The following is a 25,683-nucleotide window of genomic DNA, read 5'->3' as shown; positions in this document are numbered from 1 at the left end:
TCTTCATGCATGAAAATAAACGGGGTAAAACAATGTACAAACCAGTCAAGAACGGTGAAGGTAGACTGGGCTTTGGCAGAAAACAAAAACAAATTAAAAATAAAATAAATAAATAAATTCCCTCGTTCAGGAATCTGATTCTTTGCACCGATTAAATCAAGTTTATCGTCTTCCAGAATAACATATAGAAAAATATAGAGAATGAAAGGAGAATCTCATGATCCAAAACATACCACATCATGTTTTAATCATGTTGTTTTGGCACGGGTATCTATGGACAAGTGTTATTGATAACATGTGCCGAGAGAATACGTTCTTTCACTAAACAAAATATGAATCCATCCTTTCCTTTCTGCTATATACTGCGTGTCCACATTATGGCCATGGATGAGTCGGAGCCTATCACGCACACCTTGGGCTGATCGCCAGCCATTCACAGGACCTCTCAACTGTGAGACAGATGTACGCATCAAAATTCCATCGTGCTGCCCAGAAAAATGTAGGTTGCTTAAATGTAACACAAGTGATATTAAAAGAAATCGAGCTCCATCACAACCACCCCACGCCCCAGCCCACTCCAACCAACATTCTTTCACTACGTGACTCGGCATTTGTCCAAATTGGCTTATGTATTCAAAGTCATGGTATGTTCTTCAAGTATCCGCTAGATGGCGACATAGACGTAATAATAAATACGTTGTAAATGTTACATTTTCTGTATTCTTATTGTGTAAGCTATACTTATAACGTTTTTTGTAGGTCACTCCTTTAGAACTCTTATAGCATACTCCCTTTTATAAAAATATATTGTTGACTTAACTTTATTTTTTGTTATATTTCGCAACATGCCAATTTATTACATCATACTGTATATTGTTCCTTCATGTGTCCACGTGTTGCAGTCACTTGTAGTTGTTTTTCTGTTGTTTCAATTTTTATTTTAGGCTCACGTTTTAGAACCCTCGTCTTGTAATTTTAGAAGTGTTACAACTTACAAGTTAAAGGCACAACCACCCAAAAAATGTGCTGAACTATGACTGTGGCCCGCCCACTTTAGAGGTTTGTCTTATTTTGAACTTTTAATTTTGGAATGGGCGTGTGTGTGTGTGTGTGTGTCTTTCAGCGTGTGTGTGCGCGTGTGTGTGAGCAATGTGCGCACTTGGCATCCCCAAACAGTTACGCCGTGGACGCACATCTGGAAAGCAGGTTCGTAATAATTGAAAGCACATCTCGACTCCCATTTTATTGACAGATTGCACTTTCATTTACCTGTTTGTTCCACTTTTAATATTTTAGCACCGTAGAGTTTGGGCAGAAGCAAGAACAGAGCTGCTCCAACAGCTGGATGAGAGTGGGGAAACATCTGCAGGAATGAGGCAGAAGATGAGCGCCGTTGCGCCGCTCGTCCTGCGTGAAACTGCTCAGGAATGAAGCCGAGCACTCATAGGACATGATGCAACCCACGCAGATTTCAAAAGCGAGAAAAATCTGAAAATAACGAGCAGAGATGAGTCAAAGAAACGCCGAGGAATTACATTCTCTTCCACAGAGGGGTTTACCTACATCTCCTACATCTTCTCTGAAAAGACGCCTTGAAAGGCTAACGAGAAAGTCCAGTGATGGATCACTTCGGTAAGTTTAATTTTTTTTTTGTTTTGTTTTTAAATGTGGATGTCCACTCTGCACAGAGAAAATTCGCCCTCAAACATGTATTTTCTCGCGCTTTCAGCGGGATGACCTGATCCATCTTTACAATACAGTGACATGGCAACACAGAAGCTGAAATCTGATTGGACGAAAATAAATTTTAAAAAATTAACATACGCATGGAAACTGGGTAGCCAAGAGACACGTACGCTAAGAAATGTAAATGAAATGTTCATGTAATATAAAAAATTGTAAATGTAGTTCAGTGCATCTGACAGTATAGCCTAGCAGAAAATGCATTGCATGGCCCTGACTTTACAACAATCTGTTACTGAGGACAAGTGCTAAGAAAATGATGGCTGGATATCAACAGCATGCCATTGCAATTACCACAGGACTCCTCGCTGTCAAGGATGACACAATTGCTGATGCATGACAGTCGCTTTATTACCATGCACAATCACAGAATGCACATTCAATCGAGCATCGGCTTCAACTCGCGCCCTGCAGACATTCCCCATAAATGACGTGAGCCAAAGTTCCAATTCATTGTCACTCTTTCATCTAAAATGTTCTTTTGGACTTTCTTCTTTGATGACATCATCACAATTGCCCAACACCAGGCCCGCCATCAACGGCCCACAAAATGTGTTACAGATATTACAATATGTTTTTTGAACATGGCGGATGATATCAAAGTGATCGACATAGAAGTTGCCATGACATCATTTCTAGCTGGATTCATATTGCCGGTCCAAGTCCAAGTCCCCAATTCCAATGTAATGCCTTTGTTGTTGTTTTTTTTCACTTTTATTTTCCAATGTATATTCCAAGTGGCGCATTTGAGAATGTTTATGCTGACAGAATACATGAAACAAAGCCCAAATTGCACCAACTGTAAGTCCTCAATCGTCAACACCAGGCAGCATGGAACAATACAAGAATAAATAAATACAAACCCCAATTCCAATGAAGTTACGACGCATGTGTAACATGTAAATAAAAACCGAATAGAATGATTTGCAAATCCTTTTCAACTACAACAAAGACAAGATATTTAATGATCAAACTGATAAAACATTATCGTTTGTTGTTGGGTTTTTTTGTGTGTAAATGTTCTTTTTGAATTTGATGCCAGCAACATCCAAAAACCTGGGACGGATTGGTTTCGATCACATTTCCTTTTGACAACACTCAGTACACATTTGGGAACTGAAGTGACTAATTGTTGAAGATTTGTAGTTGGAATTATTTTTTCTCAATTTAAGTTGCTCAACAATCGTATTTTGTGTTTCATAACCCGCCACACATTTTCAGTGGGACACTCACGCTGTTTTACTACAAAGCCCCGATTCTGTAAGTTGTAACACATGCAGAATGTGGCTTAATATTGTCCAGCTGAAATAAGCATGGGCGTCCCTGAAAAAGACGTTTCTGGGACGGCAGCATATGTTGCTTCAAATCCTGTATGTACCTTTCAGCATTAATGGTGCCTTGTGCGCAACTTAGCCAAACGCGGTACATTAACATGCCCCCGAACCATCACAGAAACTTGCGTCTGAACTTTGAGCTGATAACAATCTGAATGGTTCTTTTCCTCATTGGTCTGGAGGACATGATTTCCCCCCAAAAATTTGGAATGTGGACTCGTCAGACCACAGCGCACGTTTCCGTTTTGCGTCAGTCCGTCTCAGATGAAGAAGAGAAGCCGGTGACATTTCTGGGGGTTGTGAATATATTTCTTTCACTTTGCATGCTAGATTGTTAACTTGCATTTGTAGATATGATAACGAACTGTGTTAACGCTGAGTGAAAATGACATCACAAGTGCTCACAACGACCAATCATGGCTGACCCGTTTTTTGAATCTGAGCCGTGATTGGTCGTTGTGAGCAGTTGTGATGTCATTTTCATTCGACAGAAGACAAAATGGCCGCCCCCGGAGATGGCTAAAAACCAGTGCATTTTGCTGCTTAACTTATATTCCACAAACGCAATATATATCAGAATATCCTGTTTCAACTAGTGGGCTTGCATAGAACATACTCTTGAAAAAAATATGTTTGTGTTGACTTAATCTTTAACAAATTAGCACCAGAGTAAAACTCACGTTTAGAAGGGCAGTTCGGGTAATACCTGCGCATTTGCTTCTTTGACTAAGAAACGGTAGCGCTGCCATGTTTAGCGTTTATTGTTGCTCCAAAACTTTGTGAATGCTTCATTCTCAGTATCCCCCCGCAAATGTGAGCTATTTAACATTCAAGCAGTGTGGTATAGGAGCAGAGAACCTTTGAACCACCAGTGGTAAGAAGCTTACAGGCTTGCTCGGTGGTGCACAACCCTTTATTTTTTCATTCATCTACACCGAGAGCTGATTGAGGAAAGGAGACCGGGAATCATCTTTGTTGTTTACTTAACTGGATTCATTCATTCAGTCTATCTTTTCACGTTTGATTATTCAGGTCAAGTTCGTCTACTGGCAGTTCATCCACTGGCAGGTCAGCTGAGGCTGTGGCTTTCAGGCAGCCTTGCAAGAGCCGCATCCGTCACCACACCAACCGCCTCTCAGGAGTTTTCCTTCGCGGCGCCGCCTCTGGCTCACTGTCCATGGCCATGTCCACCCAAAGCGGGAAAGGAAGCGGTACGTCACGCATGCAGGAAATTCTTTCATTTTCTTCCAATGTGAATGTCCTGGGAGTTTTGCTAAGCTAGTGCATCAGTTGAGGCGGAGTTTATTTTGAGATATTTTCTGCTGGTTAGCACGTTTGCTTCACATTGAGACTTTCTGGGTTTGAATCTCATTTTGGGTCTTGTTTGTGTGGGTTTTCTACAGGGACTCCATCTTTGACCCACATTCCAGAAACATGCTAGCTCAATGTCTTGTTAGCTTAATCCAAGTCTCTAAATTGCCCATAGGTGCACATGGGAGTGAGAATTATTGTTTTCTATATGTGTCATGCCATTGACCTCCTTTAGTCCAAAAGTCCTTCCTTCCCCACCGACCCCACTGAGGACAAGTTGTATAGAAAATAGGTGGGTTGATATTTCAAAGCAGAATTCTATGATTTTTACAACCCGTTTTATGTCATAAGTCATGGGATATGATTGACCTGTGGAAAAAAAAAAAGGACGATGTCTTCTTAAAAGCTTTGCAAAGTTGGAAAAAAACAACCAGTCATCAGACCGATCTCATCCTGGGATTAGCAAATACAAATTTGTAACAGGCATCCACAGAACAAAAGGAAGGCATGATGTTTGGGCATAGTTTAAAAGGATCAAATATTGCATCATGCTAAATGGAGTGCCAAAAACAGTTAGACTTTGATCGTTTATCTCATGTGAGTCCCACATGAATTGCAGGGACACTTGGACTCCCACTATGGAAACTCTGGCTAACGGCGCATGAAAGGGGTTTAATTTATTTTATTTTGGCATGTTGTAATGTTTCTTTCTTTAGACACTGAGTTCCTTCACAAGAAGCAAACAGTACTTTCACCTGATTGGGTGACTTCATGAAGCCTGTATACATTTTTTTCATTCTTTCATTCAGTCATAATTTTATTCCACATTCATTCCACACTAGTCATGTGTAAAGGCTATGGGCCCTATTTTGGTAGGCAGGCATAAAAACGGACGCATCTCTATTTTAGCTAGTCTAGTTTAGCGTGTTTGTGAATTTGGTTGACGCGCTATGCCTCGCTGGGCGTTTCGGGCTCCCGGGCGCATCTCGCAATTTGGTGACAAAAAGTAGACTACATTTTAGACTACCTAAAAGCAGGTCCAACCTGTGGCGCAGGGGGTGTAACGCAATTCATTTGTTACCAAATTATCAGGTGCGACAGGCGCACGGCAGCTCCGCAAGGCCCAATGAGGCACATCGCGGTTCCAAACACGCTACACTCGAACCTGTACATCTGAGCAAAGCACCCAGTGTCATTGTGTCACTAAATGGTGTGTGTTTGCCATGTTCGCTACGGTGGTGCGTTAAAAGCTAAAACCAACATATAGAGCTGCTCGATTATTAGGGGTGGGAACGATAATTGTTTTTTCGATGCATCTTTCGGCGTATTAAAAAGATTATGAATCGATTCATAGGTATTAATAATTGCTATTTAAAGATTGACAAAAAAACTAAAAACATACGCAAGCGATTACGTGCGTTTGTACGTAGACGTCTGTGCTAGGCTAAGCTAATATGTGACAAGATGGCGGAACAAGCAAAACCTCATACGAGTGGAGCAAAGTCAAAGTGTGAAATATAAATCTTTGCTCTTCCTTGATTTTTTTGTTTTAAAAAAGGTGCCAGTGTTTTACATGGACTATAAAATGAAAGCTAATGTAGTGATGCATCGGAATCGCAATCGAATCGAATCATAGGCCTCTGAATCAGAATTATATCAAATTGGATAGAATCTTTAGGTACCCATTCATTCCCACCCCTATCGATGTTGAAAAAAAATATTATTTCTGTAATAATTGAAATCATGATTATTCAAATGATCATTTATTTTTTGGTACAAAACAAGAAAATGTTTAAAGGCAAAAAAATATAAAGACAGATAAATATATGTAAGTTCCTTTAGGACCAAACAAAATTTATAAAATTAGGTATTATAAATGTTTTAAGTTCAAATCATTTAAGTGCAAATGTATAAATTTAAGTATGATTTCCTTGTGTAAACAAATGGTGGAGTGTAATAATAGTAATTGTAATTGAATTTCGATTAATTGCACAGCCCTACCAATACACTATCATTACAAAATATCAGGCTTCTATGTATCAAATAAAGAACTATAATAAAAATACAGTGGTACCTCTACTTACGAACGTCTGTTCAAACAAAACTTTCAAGTTACCAAACGCCTCAATAGATAGATAGACAGACAGACAGACAGACAGACAGACAGATAGATAGATAGATAGATAGATAGATAGATAGATAGATAGATAGATAGATAGATAGATAGATAGATAGATAGATAGATAGATAGATAGATAGATATGTCTATGCAGCGTCCTTGTCATCCGCCCCTCGGGCCATGAGGTGTTCCAATAGTTTTACCTGAATTAGAAACGAGGAAAAGAAAAAAAGAGAGAAAATCGGGTTTTTTTGTCCATACAGAATCAAAGCAAGAGATAATAGAAAAGTATAAAAAAAAAAGGATACGTTTGGTTGATCTCGCCAAAGAATATGACCGTAATGCATCGGCAGTCGCCACGTTATTAAAACAGTTCTTCACAAAATGCCAGGCAAAAACCACTTCTGAGAGAGAACATGAACCAAAGAGTGCAAAAAGTGATGAGGACAGCAATTAAAAGGCAAACAACTCTCATTTATTGTGCAATAATCAATGTTTTGATGCATTTTTATGCTTTATAAAACATTCATGTCTGAATATTGGGGGGCTTGGAGCGGATTAGGGCATTTACATGGAAAAGGCGTCTCTACTTACAAAATTTTCTCCTTAAGAAATGTCTTCCAGAACCAATTAATTTCGTCAGTAGAGGTACCACTGTAGAGCAAAAAAAGCTAAGTGTGGACGTCCCTTCTCTTACTGTAGCCAAGCCAATAAATATATCAACATTTGCTCTTTCTCTGTTGTCATGTTGGCATTCAGTGAGCGTGACTGATGCAGAAATTGTGGATGACCCATCTGAGCTGTCAAATCAGTTAAGTGCTCCCGGAATCTTGAAGATCTTTGGAAGCGAAATCTGTAAAGGAGCTCACTATAAGAGCGTCTTGGCCACGACACATTCCAGTGCGAAAGAGCTGGTCAAAGAGGCCCTTGAAAGGTGAGGGAATCATTTGCATGGGTGTGTGCGTGTGGGTGTGCGTGAGTGTGTGTATGTTTGCCACATGTGTCTGTGTGATTGTTTGTCCACCCTTTCTCCTTTTTTTTTTTTTGCTACAAACAATTTGCATTTAAAAAAAAAAACAGTCAGGCAAGCACATGTGTTTATACTTAATAAACCGCTCAATAAACAGAGTAGACTTGATGTTCTGTGCGTTGCGTTGTAATTGCAACGCAGTGTGTACGTGTGCCAAATAGTCATTTTAATAGCTCTGAAAGTGTAGCGCAAACCACAGTTTGCGTGAAAGACGGCCAGTGTTGGCAGGAACTCTCCCCAGAGGGAGAAAAAGTCTGTTAGTCTTTGCTTGGATTTCAGACCCCAAAAATGTAACGGAATGATTAACACAATTGAAATTCGACATGTCGAGCAACGTTTGCGTGTTCGCACTGTGGCCGTAAGAGTCATTTAGCTAAAATACAACGGAACCTCAAAGGTCAAGCACGTTCGTTCAAGGTTGCTGGTCAACTTCCGATTTGTTTGTATCAGGAATCCTTTCAGTGCAGGCATTTTTGAAAAGAATATTTTAATATGCTTAACTCTTAAATGTGTGAACACAAGAAAAATACTGTTAATTTATTTTGATGATAGTGGGATTTTTTTTTCTTTTCCAATTACAATCTTCTATGGTGGATCCCCGAAAATTTGCGGCTTGGCACCATTTGCACATTTTTTTTTTTTTTCTTTTTTCGGGGAGCAAATTGTAGAATTTTTGGGGTTGAAAATACTCCCCCCCCCGCCAATCCATGTCAATGTGCTAATTTGTTCCTTTCTCGGTCATTCAGGTATGGCCTTGGAAAAGAAGAGGCAAGTTCCTATGTTCTGTGCGACACGATCGGATCCATTGGCGGGCGTCAGTGGAAAACCGAAGGGTTCAGAGTCGTGGGCGACAACGAGAAGCCGCTCCTCCTGCAGTCGCTATGGAAACCAAGGGAGGGACTTGCGAGACGCTTTGAAATCCAGAGGCGAAGCCTGGTGGAAGAGCAGACGTCCAAAGAAAAAGACACCATCACTGCTGGTAGGCGGCCCCGTATTATTTCCTGGTGCACGTTGCGCAACCGTCGTGGATTTTGGGAAAAGCCTTGTCCATAATAAATCGAATTTTAGACTTCTCACAAAGTTTTGCTTTGTTTTTCCAGACACCCTAACCACATGCATCAAAATGCATTTAATCAAACCAAAATGTTTTTCCTGTTTTCAAATGTTCCTTCTGTACAAATGTCAAACACACTGAACTCATTGAAGACTGCAGACATTGTAATTGTAATTCAACTTCATCCAGTGGCACGCTCTATTTTTAACACGCGCCACAATGCTGTAAAGGTTTTGCATGGAAATAAGGCACGAAAGCATGATGCCCGTGGAGAACTAACCCCATCTTTTGAGAGATATTAGTAGCACCACATCATTTCTACTGGAAACACTGGCTTTAGTTGACACAGCTGTGGTCACAGTGTAAGAGTGCGTCCTGTTTGGCATTTTGCTTCTGCGACTGGCACAGCATGTGATAGCCTTCTATCAGTGTGGGTGATCACTTTGTTTCCATGAGCTGTGTCTTTCTTTCCACCGAGGTCTGCTTCCTGTGTGTGGACTGGGTTGACTCGAGCATTAACACGTACAAGATCACACACGCTTACACATTTAACACCGGGGGGAAAAAAAAAACAGGTGTTGCCTTATCACCGGATCCCATTAGCTTGGACCCTAATGTATACTCAAAAATATAAACGCAACCATATCTAATATATATAACATAATATGCATGATGTCCCTTTTCAGATATCTTCATTTAAGTTTCAATGAGGCAAATGAAATTGTAGATATCAGTAACTGATTTTTTTTTTTCATCAAAATGACATCGTAGATATCTCAGACTGGAGTAAGAGATATCTACAATGTCATTTTGATTAAGAAATTTTGATTTAAAAAAAATTAGTTACTGATATCTACAACTTCATTTTGCCTCGTTAAAACTTAAATGATGATATCTGAAAAGGGTCATCATGCATATTATGTTGTATATATTAGATATGATTTTTTAATGTCACAATATCAATATTATTGCGATATCTAACATCTACCGAGAAAAACCCCCGACATTTTTATTATCTAATGAAGATAATGTTGAACTACTAGATGTCAAAATTATAAACGCAACACTTTTGTTTTTGCTCCCATTTTTTATGATGAACTCAAAGGTCTAAAACTTTTTCCACAAACAAAATAGTACCATTTCTCTCAATTATTGTTCACAAACCCGTCTAAATCTGTAATAGTGAGCACTCATCCCTTGCTGAGATAATTCATCCCACCTCACAGTTGTGCCATATCACACATGTTCGTCATCCTCATGGGGGTCTCGACCTGACTCCAGTTCGTCGTCGTAACCGACTTGAGTGGGCAAATGCTCATGTTTGATGGAGTCTGGCATGTTGGAGAGGTGTTCTCCTCACTGATGAATCCCGGTTTACACTGTTCAGGGCAGTGTGTGTGTGGCAGGTGGCGTCCCCCCACGCCGCCAATAAAACAAAACTGCACCTTTCAGAGTGGCCTTTTATTGTGGGCAGTCTAAGGCACACCTGTGCACTGATCATGGTGTCTAATCAGCATCTTCATTTGGCACACCCGTGAGGTGGGATGGATTATCTCGGCAAAGGAGAAGTGCTCACTTTCACAGTTTTAGACTGGCTTGTGAACAATATTTGAGAGAAATTGTGATATTTTTTTATGAGGAAAAAGTTTTAGACCTTTGAGTTCATCTCATAAAAAAATTGGAGCAAAAACAAAAGTGTTGTTTAGATTTTGTTGAGTACGTTGATATAGCAGGTCATTTACACACTCATTCCTGTATCTGTTTATTCATCCCCCTGATAGGTATCAACGCACAGGCCCGCAAGCTGCAGAAAAGTCGCTCCAGAGTTAACTCCACCCTCATAGAGCGAACAATGAGTCGAAGCCAAAAACTGTGGAGGAGCAAAAGTGAGATGGACCTCATAGATGCCGATTCAGTGCCCGAAGCCAATCAGGATCAAAGTACGTCCTTGAATGGAACCGTCGCGGAGACCCATAAGTGCCCAGAAGCACGGGCAGAACCGAATGACGTTGAACATGCAGTTCCCTCAAAGGGGGATGGTGGCTCGCAAGCCAAAACAGAGGCCCTCTGTCCATCGAGGCCCAGAGGTGAGCAGGAAGGAGAGGAGTCCGAGAGGGAGGAGACGGAAAGTAGCGACGATAACACCACACAGTACTCCATTCACCCACCTCCCGACTGTCCGTACCTGCTGCTACTACACGGCCGCAGCCTTGTACAGGTAACCGCATTCAGTAACACACTCTTGGGCTGTGAGCAGGTCTTGCGTCAGGACCTTGTTGGCCGATTACAATTGGTGCCGGTGTGGTATGATGTCATGTAATTTACCTCGCTGGCACAGCTAGGCGGTGGTGGGGACGGATGTCAAGAACGTCTTTCTGAATGGTGGTAATTGATATATATTATCGGGAATAGTTAAGATCATTAAATGATGTCACTTTTGTCTTTTTCTGTATTGGGTTTGTCCTTTTCTATGTGTGATGTTTTTTTGTCATGACAGATTCTATAATTCAGTTGCAGACGTCCGTGAGTGAATTACAGATATCTGCTACTGATTTGTAGGCTACTCCATTCTGATATCTGTTACTCCATTCTTCCATCTTCATTCTATAATAAAAATGACATTTTTTTAGGTACATGTTATACATCGCAATAATATTGATATCGTTATATAAAAAAAAACATATCTAATATATATAAGATAATACGCATGATGTCCCTTTTCAGATATTTTCATTTAAGTTTTAATGAGGCAAATGAAGTTGTAGATATCAGTAACTGATTTTGTTTTAATCAAAATGACATTGTAGATATCTCAGAATGGAGTAAGAGATATCTACAATGTCATTTTGATTAAGAAATTTTGATTTAAAAAAAAAATCAGTTACTGATATCTACAACTTCATTTTGCCTCATTAAAACTTAAATGAAGGTATCTGAAAAGGGACATCATGCATATTATGTTGTATGTATTAGATATGAATTTTTTAATATCACAATATCAATATTATTGCGATATTTAACATCTACCGAAAAAAACCCCAACATTTTTATTATCTAATGAAGATAATGTTCAACTACTGGATGTCAATGCACATTAAATTTGTGTCTGACTGGGCGAATTCATATAAAAGCGAAATGAAGCATCAAAAATGTTTAGCTTTTGCGATTTGAAAAATGTATTTGAGTCAATTGAATTCAATGAATTGTTCAGCACTACCCTACAGTGTCCTGTATGTCAAAACAACAACTTGTAGCACGTCAACACGGCATAGGTTGCGTAATATTCACAAAAGGTTCAAGTAGGCTATCAAATCTATGAGTATAAAATCAGTACAAACGCATGACTATTTCTCTTTAGTTTCCCACCATCATTTTGAAACAACCTGGAAAATAAAGTACAATACTACGCCCTTCCTTTTTTGGAAAACAAAACCCTCATCACGCTAGTAAAACACTGTTCTCTGACGATAAAAGAACCACAGTAACGTGAAATCAACCTGACGTCAGTAAAGTGCAAGAAGAAAAACTGTCAGAACACTGATCAGGAAGCCGTAAAACCCAACTGTGGCACTGCTTCCTGTCTGATTACCAGGATTTTGAGCAGCCCTACGTGACATGCAGGCCAACATATTTGGACAAATTCACAACCGCCGAGTCCTGGTTCTCTGTATAAAGGTTAGGAGGTTTATTTGCTACGTATTTCATTGTGTTAAATCTGTATTGTAGGAGGACGTAGGCAAAGTCAAAAGTCAAAGTTAATCCCTGCTCATGCATACAGTGGCTTAGTTAGCCACAGGGGGATAAAACATTGTTTATGTACTCAGGTTTGGCTCAAGACTGAAATTATAATAGCTATTGAGCAAGCAGTGCTACTGGTGTGTGGTGGGAGTGGCTATGCTTTGCCAAAACCTCCTGAAAAGAATTTGAGTGCAAATGAGACAACAATCTGGGATTGTGAGTGCGGATGTTTGTCTCTGTTTGCCCTGCGATTTGCTGGCAACCAATTTAGGGTGTCCCCCGCCTACTGCCCGAAGACAGCTGGGATAGGCTCCAGCACGGACCGCGACCCTTGTGAGGATAAGCGGTATCGATATTGGATGGATGGATATATATATATATATAATATATATAGCATGTATATATCATATATAATATATACCGTATACTGTATATAATATATACCGTACTGTATGTAATATATACCGTATATATGTACCGTATATATGTACAGAAATTTCGTAGGAATTTATATAATACATATATACTGTATAATATAGTGAGTTATATTAAAAAGTAAATGTGTACCAGTACATTATTCTTTCATCTTGTCTTATCTGTCCCCCTAGGACTTTGTGATCTACCTACTTATGAGTCCCAGCATTGTAATGGGGCGACAAAATGGCGACGGAGATGTATCACGGGCGGACATTTCCCTCCTTGCTGAAGATATTCTTCCAAAACATTGCATTTTTCATCGCAACAGTACTGGCGGACCAACCATGCTGTGCCCCTTCCCTGATGCTGTGGTCACAAGGAATGGCAATGCATTAAAGGAGAAAGTACAACTTTGCCCTGGTGATGTCATTGGGCTGGGACAAAGCTACCTTTTTCTATTCAAAGATCCCGTGATGCACAAAGTAATACATGTAAACAAATATTCACATACACTGTATTGGCACTCTCATTATTATAATGTAATTTACAATTTGTCGTTGTTTTTTTTTCCTGTAAAAAGGAAGTCAACAGTACTGCTCCAGAGTCCAACGTGTCCACTGTCCCCTGGATGTTTGGCCGCACTACAGCTGCTCATAAAACAAGCCGGACAAGAGATGTGATATTCTGCAACACCTGCAGTCACCTGCCTAGCCCGGCCACCCAAAAGCGCCTGAATAGAGCCCCTCCATTTCTGAAATCACCAGAGGGTCACTGCCTTAATTTGAACTACCAAGCTGACAATGAGCATTGCATCATCAAGCAAATAGTTGCAACTGGAAGCAGTGGTGTCAAAGAGGGACCGTCGTTGAGCATTGCTTTTCTGCTGTGCATGTGCATTCAGTATTCTGCGTCATATTTACGTACATCAGACCTGCGGAGGCTCCTGCTGCTGATTGCAAGTGAAATTCAGAGCGCTGTTTGGGTGAGTAATGGTGGATTATTTTGAGCCATGTTTCCATGTCATGAAATCCATGTGAGAGGTGCCATACAGACTTAAATGCAGGCTCTTGGTGTATCCTGCGTATCAAATTTGTCAGGTAAAAAAAAACAACCTTAAAGTGGAAGTCAACCCAAACATATTTTTTTCAAGAATATGTTCCCAGCAGGCCCACTGGTTGAAACACTGCATTCTGATTAATTTTGCGTTTGTGGAATATAAATTAAGCAGCAAAATGACCTCGTTTTCAGATCTCCAATCACCAACCAATCACAGCTGACCTGTTTTCTAAATCTGAGCCATGATTGGTCGTTGTGAGCAGTTTTGATGTCATTTTCAGTCGACAGAAGACAAAATGGCCGCCCCCGGAGATGGCTAAAAACGAGTGGATTAACACTTATTCCACAAACACAATATTTATCAGAATGCCTACTAGTGGGCTTGCATAGAACATATTCTTGAAAAAAAATGTTTGCGTTGACTTCCCCTTTAAGGTTTTTTTTTTTACCTGACAAATTTGATACGCAGGATACACCAAGGGCCTGCATGCACTTCCATGTTTAATTACAAGATCCTCTGGGTCCACGGTTTCACTGGCAGAGCTAGAGATTTTTTTTCCTTGGGGGGGCCAAGTATATCTCAGGCGGCCAGCACAACGAAAACTTTTTTTTTTTTTTTTAACAACCACAAAAAATCTTCACAAAATGCTGATAATCCAATATATGTTCCCTACGGTGGACGGAGGGGATATGTGGGGAAATAAATCCCAGAAAAAAATTGGAAAATACCCAAAAGTCAATTATCTGGTCTGGCACCTGGGGGTGTCCAACCATATTTCAGGGGGGGGCAGCGCCCCTGCACCCTCGCTCCTAGCTCTGCCAGTGCACGGATTATTTCTATAGGAATTTTACCAGGCATTGAAAGACGCGTTTGAATTTTGGAGGCGATATTTATTTTGTTTACTAAATAAGCTCTCGGCAATGCATTATTATTTTCCTTAGACAATTTTCATGTAGAACATGATGATTGTTGTATTGTTCTTTATCGCTTAAGTGAGTTACCTACTTATTTAAAATGTGAGGGACCCCACATGTAATGGGGAAAAAGTCACCATGATTATGCTTGCTGCTCTCAAAAGTGTGTGCGTGTACTTAATGACCAAAAGAGCACACCACACACACAACAATATTTCTGACAAATGGCGAGTTGTGTGTAGGTTAATTTGAGTATGTTGATCATTTCATTTATGGGTTGCAGTCTGGGATTATTTATTTACTGGACCAATTATCATTTCCAATATTTATATTAACAAATAAATATTGATACAAATATTGATCGAAGATAGTGATCTCCCACCATAGAGTTGAAACATTTAATGTTATAGCCCACACTATAGGGTTAAATATCCTCATTACAAGTTAACTTTACTAGCTACAGTATGGTAGCAAATTTAGCATTTTCCTTTTAATGTGTCGAAAGCATTATTAAATCAATGAATCCCTGATTTTAAAAAAAATGAAGTAACTTAAAAGTACCTTAAACTTGAGTAAGTAATTACTCTACAAAGACAGTCAGATTGTAAAGAAACATGTTACTTTCATAAGCAAGTAATTAATAATATGTAATATGTCACATTTTGGAAGTAACTTGCCCAACACTGCTGCCTACAAACGAAATTTAAAAGTATACCGGTAATGATTACATTTTGTTTTGTATCATTTTCCCACACAGGAGCAAACCAAGGTACTAGCTGCTTTTCAGAAGGAAGTGTAAGTCCTAATTCCTACTCCAGACTACAAATTTGTAGCGTAATCATTATCAAACTCTTGATGAGACCTTATACGTCGATGTCCTGCACCCTTTCAGTAACGAGGGCACAATCTCAGGACTGTTGCCCCTTGTGGTGTGGATGTCAAACAGCCTGGAGATGCTCCAGTTTATCCAGCATCAGCTGCCTGTCATCTTGGAGTGGAGAACCCGTGAAGAGAATGAAGATAGAACAGAAGAAGGAGAATTTGGGGAGAATTTGGGTCAGTCACATTTGAAGATTATTTCATAATCATCATTTACCAGGGCTATTTGTCCAACCTGGATGTTGTTATTATGGTCGTGGTTCAACATGACCACAGAGTTTCAAAATGATAAAACAGCACATTTTTGAGTGGGTTTTTATTGCGGGCAGCCTAAGGGCACACCTGTGTAATTATCATGCTGCCTAGATAGCATCTTGATATGTGAGGTTGATGGAAAATCACGGCAAAGTAGAAGTCCTCACAAATACAGATTTCGTTAGGTTTGTGAATAATTATTGCGAGGAATAAAAAAAAAAAATGTACATAGGATCTTTGAGTTCATTTTATGAAAAATCACAGCAAAAAAAAAAAAGAAAAGGGCCGCGTTCACATTTTAGTTCAGTGTGGTTGCTTATTTTTCAGACCTGCTGGAGTTGCAGTTGTCCTCTGTGCGCTCATCCAGTGAAGAAACAATGGCAGCCCTGGAGGAGGTCATCATGCTTACCTTCCAGCAGTGCGTGTACTACATCACCAAGGTAAAAAGATACATGTATATTTTAGCTCCTGATTAGATGTATGCTATGCTATAAGTATTTGTGTCAATTCATGATGGCGAGACAAAAAAGGCTGGTGTCCTTTTAGCAGCGAAAACAGAACAAAAGTGTTTGATGTGGTTGAGAATTAGGAGAATGTGTTTGATATTTCTTAAAGAGGGAAGTCAACGCAAACATTTTTTTTTCAAGAATATGTTCAATGCAAGCCCTCTAGTTGAAACAGGGCATTCTGATAAATATTGTGTTTGTGGAATAAGTGTTAATCCACTCGTTTTTAGCCATCTTCGACGGCCATTTTGTCTTCTGTCGACTGAAAATGACATCACAACTGCTCACAACGACCAATCACGGCTCAGATTCAGAAAACAGGTCAGCCGTGATTGGTCGTTGTGAGCAGTTGTGATGTCATTTTCAGTGGACAGAAGACAAAATGGCCGCCCCCAGAGATCGCTAAAAACGAGTGGATTAACACTTATTCCACAAACGCAAAATTCATCAGAAAGGCGTATTAATCAGAATGCTGTGTTTGAACTAGTGGGCCTGCATAGAACATATTCTTAAAAAATATGTTTGGGTTTACTTCCGCTTTAAGAAGACAAATCCACCCGTTTTTATCCATCTCAGGGGGCGGCCATTTTGTCACTTTCTTTCGACTGAAAATGACATCACAGTTCCTCAGGGCTCAGGTAACGACCAATCACAACTCACCTCTTTTCTGAAGCTGAGCTGTGATTGGTTGTTAACTTTGATGTCATTTTCAGTGGACAGCAGTTGACAAAATGGCAGCCCCCTGCGAGATGGATAAAAACAGGATAAATATCACGTTTGGACTAGTGCTAGGGCTGCATTGAACTTATTATTGTAAAGAACATTTTTGGGTTGACTTCCCCTTTAAATCTATTTTGGTGTTTTTCAAATTCATCATACTTTTACCAGCAATAATGACATGTTCATGTTTTACAAAACGTTGACATCAAAGAGTCATCAATCCATCAATCACAAGTTGATTTGTTTTTAATAGCTGGTTGTAGTGGATGAACTCCAACAATGAAGTAAAGTTGAGCATGATGCATGGCTCTTCGAGTGGCTAGATGTTCAGATTTAGGTAGCCCAGGACAAATTTAAAAAAAAAATGGTTTGTTAGGTTAGGTACCGTATGGAAAATATTGCAATGCTAAGATTGCTTGGCAACAGTTGAAAAACCTTGGCTAAGCTCCATCGGTACACAGCATTGACACAAAGGCCCTGAGTGTCTTGTCGTGTCTCTCCCACTAGTGTCACAATGACCCCAGTGTGGTGCGCCACTGTGGCCAGTGGCCCGGCTTAAAAGCTGTCAGCAGCAAACTGGGCTCTTTATTCTCAGCCTGTCACTGATTATTTTCCTTTCTTGAACGACACGTTCATCGGTGTTGGGCCAGATGGAGCCGCAACATGAGAAGTTTGACTTCTCAGTGGTAGTAGTTTGTAGTATCATTGTGGAAAATCAACTTTTTAAAGACTTTATACGATAGTTGGAGTCTTGGAGTGACCTAGTACCAATTTTAAGGGACTGGACTCCGCTGTCTGAAATATCATGCTGAGGCACTATCACTCAGAAACACTCACATCCACGGCTGCAACGCCCTTTGGGTGAGGATGATTAGCTAACAGTGTCAGTTTTTGATAAGTGTCCATGCCATGGCTCACCTTTTCCGGGTTCACTCTATTGCATGTTTTTTTTTTTTTTGTAATCCTACTTTTATCGCAGATTATCAGCTATATCGCAGGATTTTATGGTGATCGTTTTTCCACGCAAACTGTTACTGTTGACTCTTAAATCCTGGAGCATTTTACAAAATTTTGCTGGTCCGTCATTTGTGCCGTGAGTCCGAACCCCGACTACCCACCCTAAAAGAAAAAACTTCAGCAAAACGGGCGTCCGTCGGTGACGGACTGAGCGGTCCATCATTGTTGAATGCCGTTAGTGACGAGTATACTGACAAACTAAAATCCACTTCCGTCATTTTTAAAAAGTATTACATTATTTGTCAATCGTCAGAAAAACGTGCATCCGTCAGTGTCTGACTGACGGGCTGGTCTGACGGAATGCCCACCACTGTTATTAAGACAATGAGATGTGTTATTATTTATGCAAATAGAGACAGTGTGGACAATAATGTTATTCCAACTTTTTCCAACAATCTAAATCATTTAAAGCAGAAGTCAACCCAAACATTTTTTTCAAGAATATGTTCCCAGCAGGCCCACTAGTTGAAACACAGCATTCTGATTAATATTGCGTTTGTGGAATACGAGTTAGGCAACAAAATCTACCTGTTTTTAGCAATCTCTGGCGGGGGCGGGGGCATTTAGTCACTTCTGTCGACTGAAAATGACATAGAAGTTGCTCAGGGCTCACAGCTCACCTCGCTTCAGAAAACAGGTGAGCCGTGATTGGTCGTTATCTGAGCCTCGAGGGTCTGTGATGTTATTTTCAGTCGACAGAAGTGACAAAATGGCTGACCCCTGATATGGCTAAAAACGTGTGGATTTTGCTGCCTAACTCATATTTCCTGTGAATCATATTGCCTTGTTTCAACTAGTGGGCCTGCATAGAACATATTCTTGAAAAAATATGTTTGGGGTGACTTCCTCTTTAACACATATTCCACAAATGCAATTCTAATCAAAATGCTGTGTTTAGACTAGTGGGGGTGCATACAACATATTATTCTAAAGACATATTTTGGGGAGTTGACTTCCTCATTAAATCAGTGTGTTCTCTGTTTTAGGGCCTATGTTTACTGACACAACATGTTCATTTTCTAATTATCTCCTGCTATTAGTATTCAGTACAGTGGCAAATCTTTCAACACTGGAAAAAACAAAAAAAAATGTGAATGTTTTTATGATTATTTATGTGTGTGCCCTGAGATTGTCCGGCAACTAGTCAGCAGGTATAGCCTCCATCTCACCCACAACCCTGATGACAACAGCTGCTATAAGAAATGTACATTATGTACGTGTTATCATTATTATTATATTATTCAGTCCAACTGTATAGCTATGACCTGGATGTCTCATTGTGCAAACAAGGCGCCAGAGCCAAAGCAAGTTATGTGAAGTATCTTATGATTATTGCATTGCTGGTCCAACAGGCCATAAGCAGTCACCAAGCCAAAGTGTCACATTTCATGCCAGTAGAAAGTCAGATGGAGTTTGTGCCTGATTCAGCTCATTTGGTTTTGTGTTACCCTGTTCTCCTTGCAGGAAGGAAGTCAGTGATATGACACAGTATCTCTAAAGTGGGCATAATTGTGGCTGTCCTACAAGTTTAGGACAATAGGTTTCTGTTCAGTGCACGAGGACCAATGTTTTATCGATAAGTCTGTTCACAGCACTCTTTTTTTCAACTAGACTGTCTAGTGAAATATCATACATAGCCTATATACTTCTTGTGTGATATTAAGGACAGGTATGTCCACACTACTGAATAAATATATCATTTATTTCCATCTAGGAATTTCAACCCCATTTATAACATAGCATTAGCTTAGCATAACATAGCAGTAAAGTGTGTCACAGTTTAGGATACCACATAGCATTACATACAGCGAAATAATTCATATCCCTTAAAGAGGAAATCAACCCACACATATTTTTCAGGGCCACTAGTTGAAACAAGCCATTCTGATAAATATTGGGTTTGTGGAATAAGAGTTAATCCACCCGTTTTTAGTCATCTCAGGGGGAGGCCATTTTGTCACTTCTGTCAACTGAAAATGACATCACAACTGCTCAGGGCTCAGGTAACGACCAATCACGGCTCAGCTTCACTTAAACAGGTCAGCCGTGATTGGTCGTTACCTGAGCCCTGAGCAGTTGTGATGTCATTTTTAGTCGACAGAAGTGACAAAATGGCTGCCCCCTGAGATGGCTAAAAACGGGTGGATTAACTCTTATTCCACAAACTCAATATTTATCAGAATGCCTTGTTTCAATTGGTGGGCTTGCATTGAACATATTCTTGAAAAAAATATGTTTGGGTTGACTTCCACTTTAAAACAGGGGTGTCAAACAAATTTTTGTCATAGGCTACATTGTATTTTTGTTTTCCCTCGGGGGGCCGTTATGACTGTGATCCCACATAAATGTATGTCCACTGTGTTATCAATGGGATTTAGGTCAATGGATTTTTTTTCTTGCCACTTTTCCATAAAAGCCAGATGTGTACGACTAATAGTAATTCTGTGGACACTTGAGCCGTTGCTCTTTGCAGCTGTTTGTTCTCGAACAAACCTCGGAGGTCTTCACAGAACAGCTGTATTTACACATCATTCGATTACACATGCCCCGCATAGCATGGTAGACAGCATCAGATTTGTACGGAAACAAACTCGCTACAATTTCACTGGCATATTTATGGACTTACTTCCTATTAGTATCGTATGGAAAGTGGAGTTGCAGAGTGGAGCGGTTCATGGTTGAACGATTTCAAAGATATAAAATAGAAACCCACGTGCTCCTGGATAGTGTCAGGTGCTAATGTGCGACTGTTGTTCTGGATGTCAAATTGATTTGCTTTTTGGCCCTGGACTAAAAAGGAGAGAGGGATAAAAGTTTGTTAACATTCATTCAGTACCAGACTTTTTCAGACCCTCTGTGAAATGACTAATAAATACGTCATTGGGATAGATAGATAGTTCATGAAGAATGCCCATATCTGGAGGAAACACACACATTGCACTGGTTGTGCCAGCTAGTTTTGTCATTCATCACGCTTGTCGCTAGTGGTGGACAAATGAAGCTTCATGAAGCACTTGTGAGAACGTTTGACTCCTCTAGATGGCACTCTTGGTTGAAAGATGCAGTGGAAATGTAATATAGTTCCATTGCACTTGCATTTATTTTTAAAGGGGAAGTCAACCCAAACAACCAATCGTGACTCAGCTTAAAAAAAACAGGTGAGCTGTGATTGGTTGTTGCCTGAGCCCTGAGCAACTGTGATGTCATTTTAGTCGACAGAGGTGACAAAATGACGACCCCCTGAGATGTCGAAAGGTGGATTAATTCTTATTCCATAAACGCAATATTAATCAGAATTCCTTGTTTCAACTAGTGGGGCTGCATAGAACATATTCTTGAAAAAAATTATGTTAGGGTTGACATTTCTTTAAATCAACAGCACTGTCTAGTGGAGTCAAAAATATCATTGTGCTTCATGAAGCTTCATTTTGTCACCTCATCACAGGATGCGATCCTCCTCAAACACCGAATCAAAGAACAGAATTAGTGAGGAATGTGATGAAGTCAGTCTCCACGTCAAGCAAAGGCCTCTCGATTGTGGCTTATTGATTAAGCGGAGTTGCAAGACTCCCTTACTAGTGATAGCATGGTATAGGTCCGTATTTATTATAAAGCCAGTCTGGCCCATTATCAGTTGTTACATGTCAGGGTAAAATCATTATTGTATGTCCCTGCTTTACTTTCCCAAATGAGAAAAGGCGGTGTGTTTATATATTTTTTTTCATACACTTGATTCAGTGTGGTGAATATTGCTGCAGCATGGAAAACAACAGGCGCCATTAATGACAAGCTTATTCAACTGAAGACATTTGGTGATGGATACGCACACATTTCTCCAGACTTGCGGGCAGACTGTTTATTTGCCCGTTATGACGAATGCACAGTTTTGACTTTAGTGAGACAATACAGGTCTTTGGATGAATGTGGTAAATCAAGCATCAAGCGTAGTTGAATTCTCGCCGCTTGGCTCCACTGTGCGCCGTTTTCCAACCAGAAAACGTTTTGGTTTTTTTCCCCCATTTCCATTGTCTCATGTGTGATGGGAGCTGTGGCTGTCTACTTGCATTCTGCCGTTTGTGTTCAGCCTTCCCCCGCCTACCCTGGGCCTTACAGTGAAAGTAAAATGATCTGCTCAGGGCGGATTCCTTCAGAACTCTTCACTCAGCAGTCTTGTTGCAGCACCGTGCCAAGCCCGCATGAGCCATATTCAGCTTTTTTGGAATGTGGATCCAGTGCTGGTGCTGGCCTTGGTGGGCGTAAGAGCGAGATTTCTGGGGAAAGGGGATGTCTGCGTACAATTAGCTAAAACAGAGCTGTCATTGTCCATGCTTACTCTGTGGAGTAGCAAAGACCTTTTAGCTGAGTGAGGGAGGGAAACAACCTCATTTTTGCTGATTCTTCTGGTTTTGTCCATGTCATCTTCCATCAATAATGGAAGTGTTGAGAGTCAAGTTAAGGGAAGGCAACGTGGGTGGTCTGCAATCTGCGTCAGAGGGTTAAGTTTGAAGTTAACTTTAAAGGGGGAAGTCAACCCAAATACATTTTTTTCAAGAATCTGTTCTATGCAGGCCCACTTGTTGAAACACAGCATTCTGATTAATATTGTGAAATAAGAGTTAATCCATCTGTTTTTAGCCATCTCAAAGGGGCGGCCATTTTGTCACTTCTGTCGACTGAAAATGACATCACAGTTGCTCAGGTAACGACCAATCACAGCTCATCTGTTTTTTTAAGATGAGCCGTGATTGGTTGTTATCTGAGCCCTGAGCGTCTGTGATGTCATTTTCAGTTGACAGAAGTGACAAAATGGCTGACCCCTGAGGTGTCTGAAAACGGGTGGTCTTGGTTGAAAGATGCAGTGGAAATGTAATATAGTTCCATTGTACTAGCATTTATTTTTAAAGGGGAAGTCAAACCAAACGACCAATCGTGGCTCGGCTTCAAAAAAACAGGTGAGCTGTGATTGGTTGTTGCCTGTGCCCTGAGCAACTGTGATGTCATTTTCAGTCGACAGAAGTGACAAAATGGCGACCCCCTGAGATGTCTAAAGGTGGATTAATTCATATTCCACATACGCAATATTAATCAGAATGCCGTGTTTCAACTAGTGGGCCTGCGTAGAACGCATTCTTGAAAAAAAAATTTGGGGATGACGCTACATTTTCCACCACTGGAATGAATCACTTGGCTTGACTATGTCCTACCAGGTCCTGTACCCCATCCTGCCAGGCTTTCTGGACTGCAACCCATTCAAGGAGGCTCACTCTCTGACTGGCAAGGGCAGCGGGCTGACGGTCCCTGATCAAGTCCAGCTAGTTGTGGAGGTCCTGTCCGAGACCCGGAGACTACTGTCAGACTGTCAGCTTCACCCTGAGATGTCCACACAGCTCATTGCTTTCCTTTTCTACTTCATCAATGCATCACTTTTCAACTTACTCATGGAGAGAGGTACCTGTGCATCATATACCCACCCTCACACGCAATCACGTCGTTTGTTGCGCAACAAAGTAAAAACAATACCTGATTTTCATTAGCTATGCTACCCTGTGTGTTACGGAGCTCAGATTTATCCAGGAGATAGTACCCGGTGTGTTTTGTAAGTTTCACCTATGTAAAATGAATCCATTCACAGAAGACAGAAAAAATAAATAAATAAATAAATAAAAAATATATATATATATATATATATATATATATATATATATATATATATACATATATATACATGCGAGATGCGATAATCAGATGCCACATAGTAGAAGTCCTTTATAAAGTACCAATATTATATTGGCTATACTATACTACTGTATACCTTCATTTAACACACCAAGTTCTGCATTGACATTGGTGTGTAGTTAAGATCACAGACACTGAATCGAAACAAATAGCAGGTTGTTATGGCTTGTATGTTCACCCATGTTTCACTCTACAAAATGTGAGGGAAATGCTAGGACTGAATAAACATGATATTACCAGGAGCTAAAAGTCACATTTTCTTCTTCTGGAAACAATTTCAAGACATAAATTCAACTGCAGCAGTAACATTTTTTTGTCAAATCAAACTCACCTCAAAGTATAAACATGAATGCATAGTGGTCAGACACAACAAAAGAAAAAAAAAACAGTTGGTCTCAAGACTCCAGTGGGAAATGATCTGAAAGTAATTTTTGTTTGTATTTCAGAAATATGAGAGATTGCAATATTCTATGACAGAACATACACAACTAAGATTTATTTAAGGTTGACAACATCTTCATCATTGCCAATTTATGGCAATGGGGCAGTCTCTCATGGTTTAAGACCTAAACGTCGGCTAGATAATATATGAATCCAGCCGAATGAATCCCCACTCTCATGTCAAGGCAGGGTTAAAATACATGATTCAGAACTGACAACAATACTTTTTCAAGTCTGATGAGCCCCCAGCCAATACCTTTTGCCTTTTGTTCACATTGCCAACTTGTCTGTGGATATATGCGCAACAAAACGCTGACGAGTCACTCTTGAGTTTGTGTGGACTGCTGAACTGGAACATGTGTGAAAACACCCGCATCGTATGTATATCCCTTTAGTGACAGGTGATTATGTGCAGCTAATGTTTAAAATTATGTGGTTGACATATCAGTGACAACATGGCACACTTTTCCCCAAAATGTCACTCAGTAACACCCTCTCAAAGTTTTTTTTTTTTGTTTTTTTTGTTTCATTGATCAACATCTCTATCATAACAGATTGTATGAAAAAGTCCAAAAAGACCAAAAACCAAAATTGAAAAGGAAGTCGGACATTTTGGTTTGAAGATGCCATTAGCGTATTTCCCAGAGCATGGCATGAGATTTTGCTGGGGCCGAAATGAGTTTCGTCCACAGAATGTGGGGGAGGGGCTCAGAGTTGAGCCGCTACTCCTCTACATCAAGGAGAGTCAGATGAGGTGGCTCGGGCATCTGTTTGCCTCTTGTAAGGTGTTCTAGGCATGTCGCACAGGGAGGCGGGGATTACACAGAAAACGCTAGAGAGACTGTCTGACAGCTGGCTTGGGCATGCCTTGGGAATCCCACGGAAGAGCTGGACGAAGTGGCTGGGGAGAGGGAAATCTGGGATTTCCTACTAAAGCTGCTGCCCCAGCGACCCAACCCCGGATAAGTGTTAGAAAATGGATGGAAGGCCATTTTGGCCATCGACCACAGAAAAAAAAAAATACTGGGAGGCACAAAACTATTTTGACACCTTAAGTGAGGATAACACTGCATATACAGTATATATATATATATATATATATATATATATATATATATATATATATATATATATATATTTTTTTTTTCTTTTTACCTGTATGTATAAAAAAACTATAGTATGTTGCACTTATGAAATTAATGAACTTCTCTACAGGGGAAAAGAAACTATTTCTGCATCTAACCAAGACATTTTGAAATCTGAAAAAAAGATGCTTGGTTGAAGCTTAATCCAAATAAAATATCAGAGACCTCCTTGTTTTAACTCGTTAAGACGAATTTACTTGTCTATTCACAGTCAAGCCATTCAATCCCAGAAACGTATTTATATTTTTTTTCCAATTTTTTTCAAAC

At 40.0% G+C, this 25,683-nt stretch overlaps 1 protein-coding gene across 3 annotated transcripts in view; it reads left to right on the top strand.

Annotated features, from left to right (window-relative positions):
* radil2b (Ras association and DIL domains 2b) overlaps positions 1–25,683 on the top strand; it is a 35,031-nt gene that overhangs the window by 3,792 nt on the left and 5,556 nt on the right. For 2 of the 3 annotated variants that reach the window (XM_086017706.1, XM_086017708.1), the window contains exons 2-13: positions 1,124–1,206; positions 1,297–1,632; positions 4,110–4,288; positions 7,267–7,441; positions 8,284–8,516; positions 10,373–10,809; positions 12,938–13,228; positions 13,327–13,728; positions 15,475–15,512; positions 15,610–15,773; positions 16,179–16,291; positions 23,302–23,542. In XM_086017706.1, the coding sequence (XP_085873832.1) occupies positions 1,508–1,632; positions 4,110–4,288; positions 7,267–7,441; positions 8,284–8,516; positions 10,373–10,809; positions 12,938–13,228; positions 13,327–13,728; positions 15,475–15,512; positions 15,610–15,773; positions 16,179–16,291; positions 23,302–23,542 (2,398 nt within the window). In that variant the 5' untranslated portion in view covers positions 1,124–1,206; positions 1,297–1,507. The remainder of the gene's footprint in view (positions 1–1,123; positions 1,207–1,296; positions 1,633–4,109; positions 4,289–7,266; positions 7,442–8,283; positions 8,517–10,372; positions 10,810–12,937; positions 13,229–13,326; positions 13,729–15,474; positions 15,513–15,609; positions 15,774–16,178; positions 16,292–23,301; positions 23,543–25,683) is intronic. The other variant, XM_086017707.1, reaches the window with a different exon arrangement.

This window comes from Filicampus tigris, chromosome 19, assembly GCF_054856515.1.
Source record: "Filicampus tigris isolate MCC_2025a chromosome 19, RoL_Ftig_1.0, whole genome shotgun sequence".
In the NCBI taxonomy this organism is placed as follows: domain Eukaryota; kingdom Metazoa; phylum Chordata; class Actinopteri; order Syngnathiformes; family Syngnathidae; genus Filicampus; species Filicampus tigris.
Note: the sequence above shows the minus strand (reverse complement) of the source record. Positions and strands in the feature narration are given on the sequence as shown.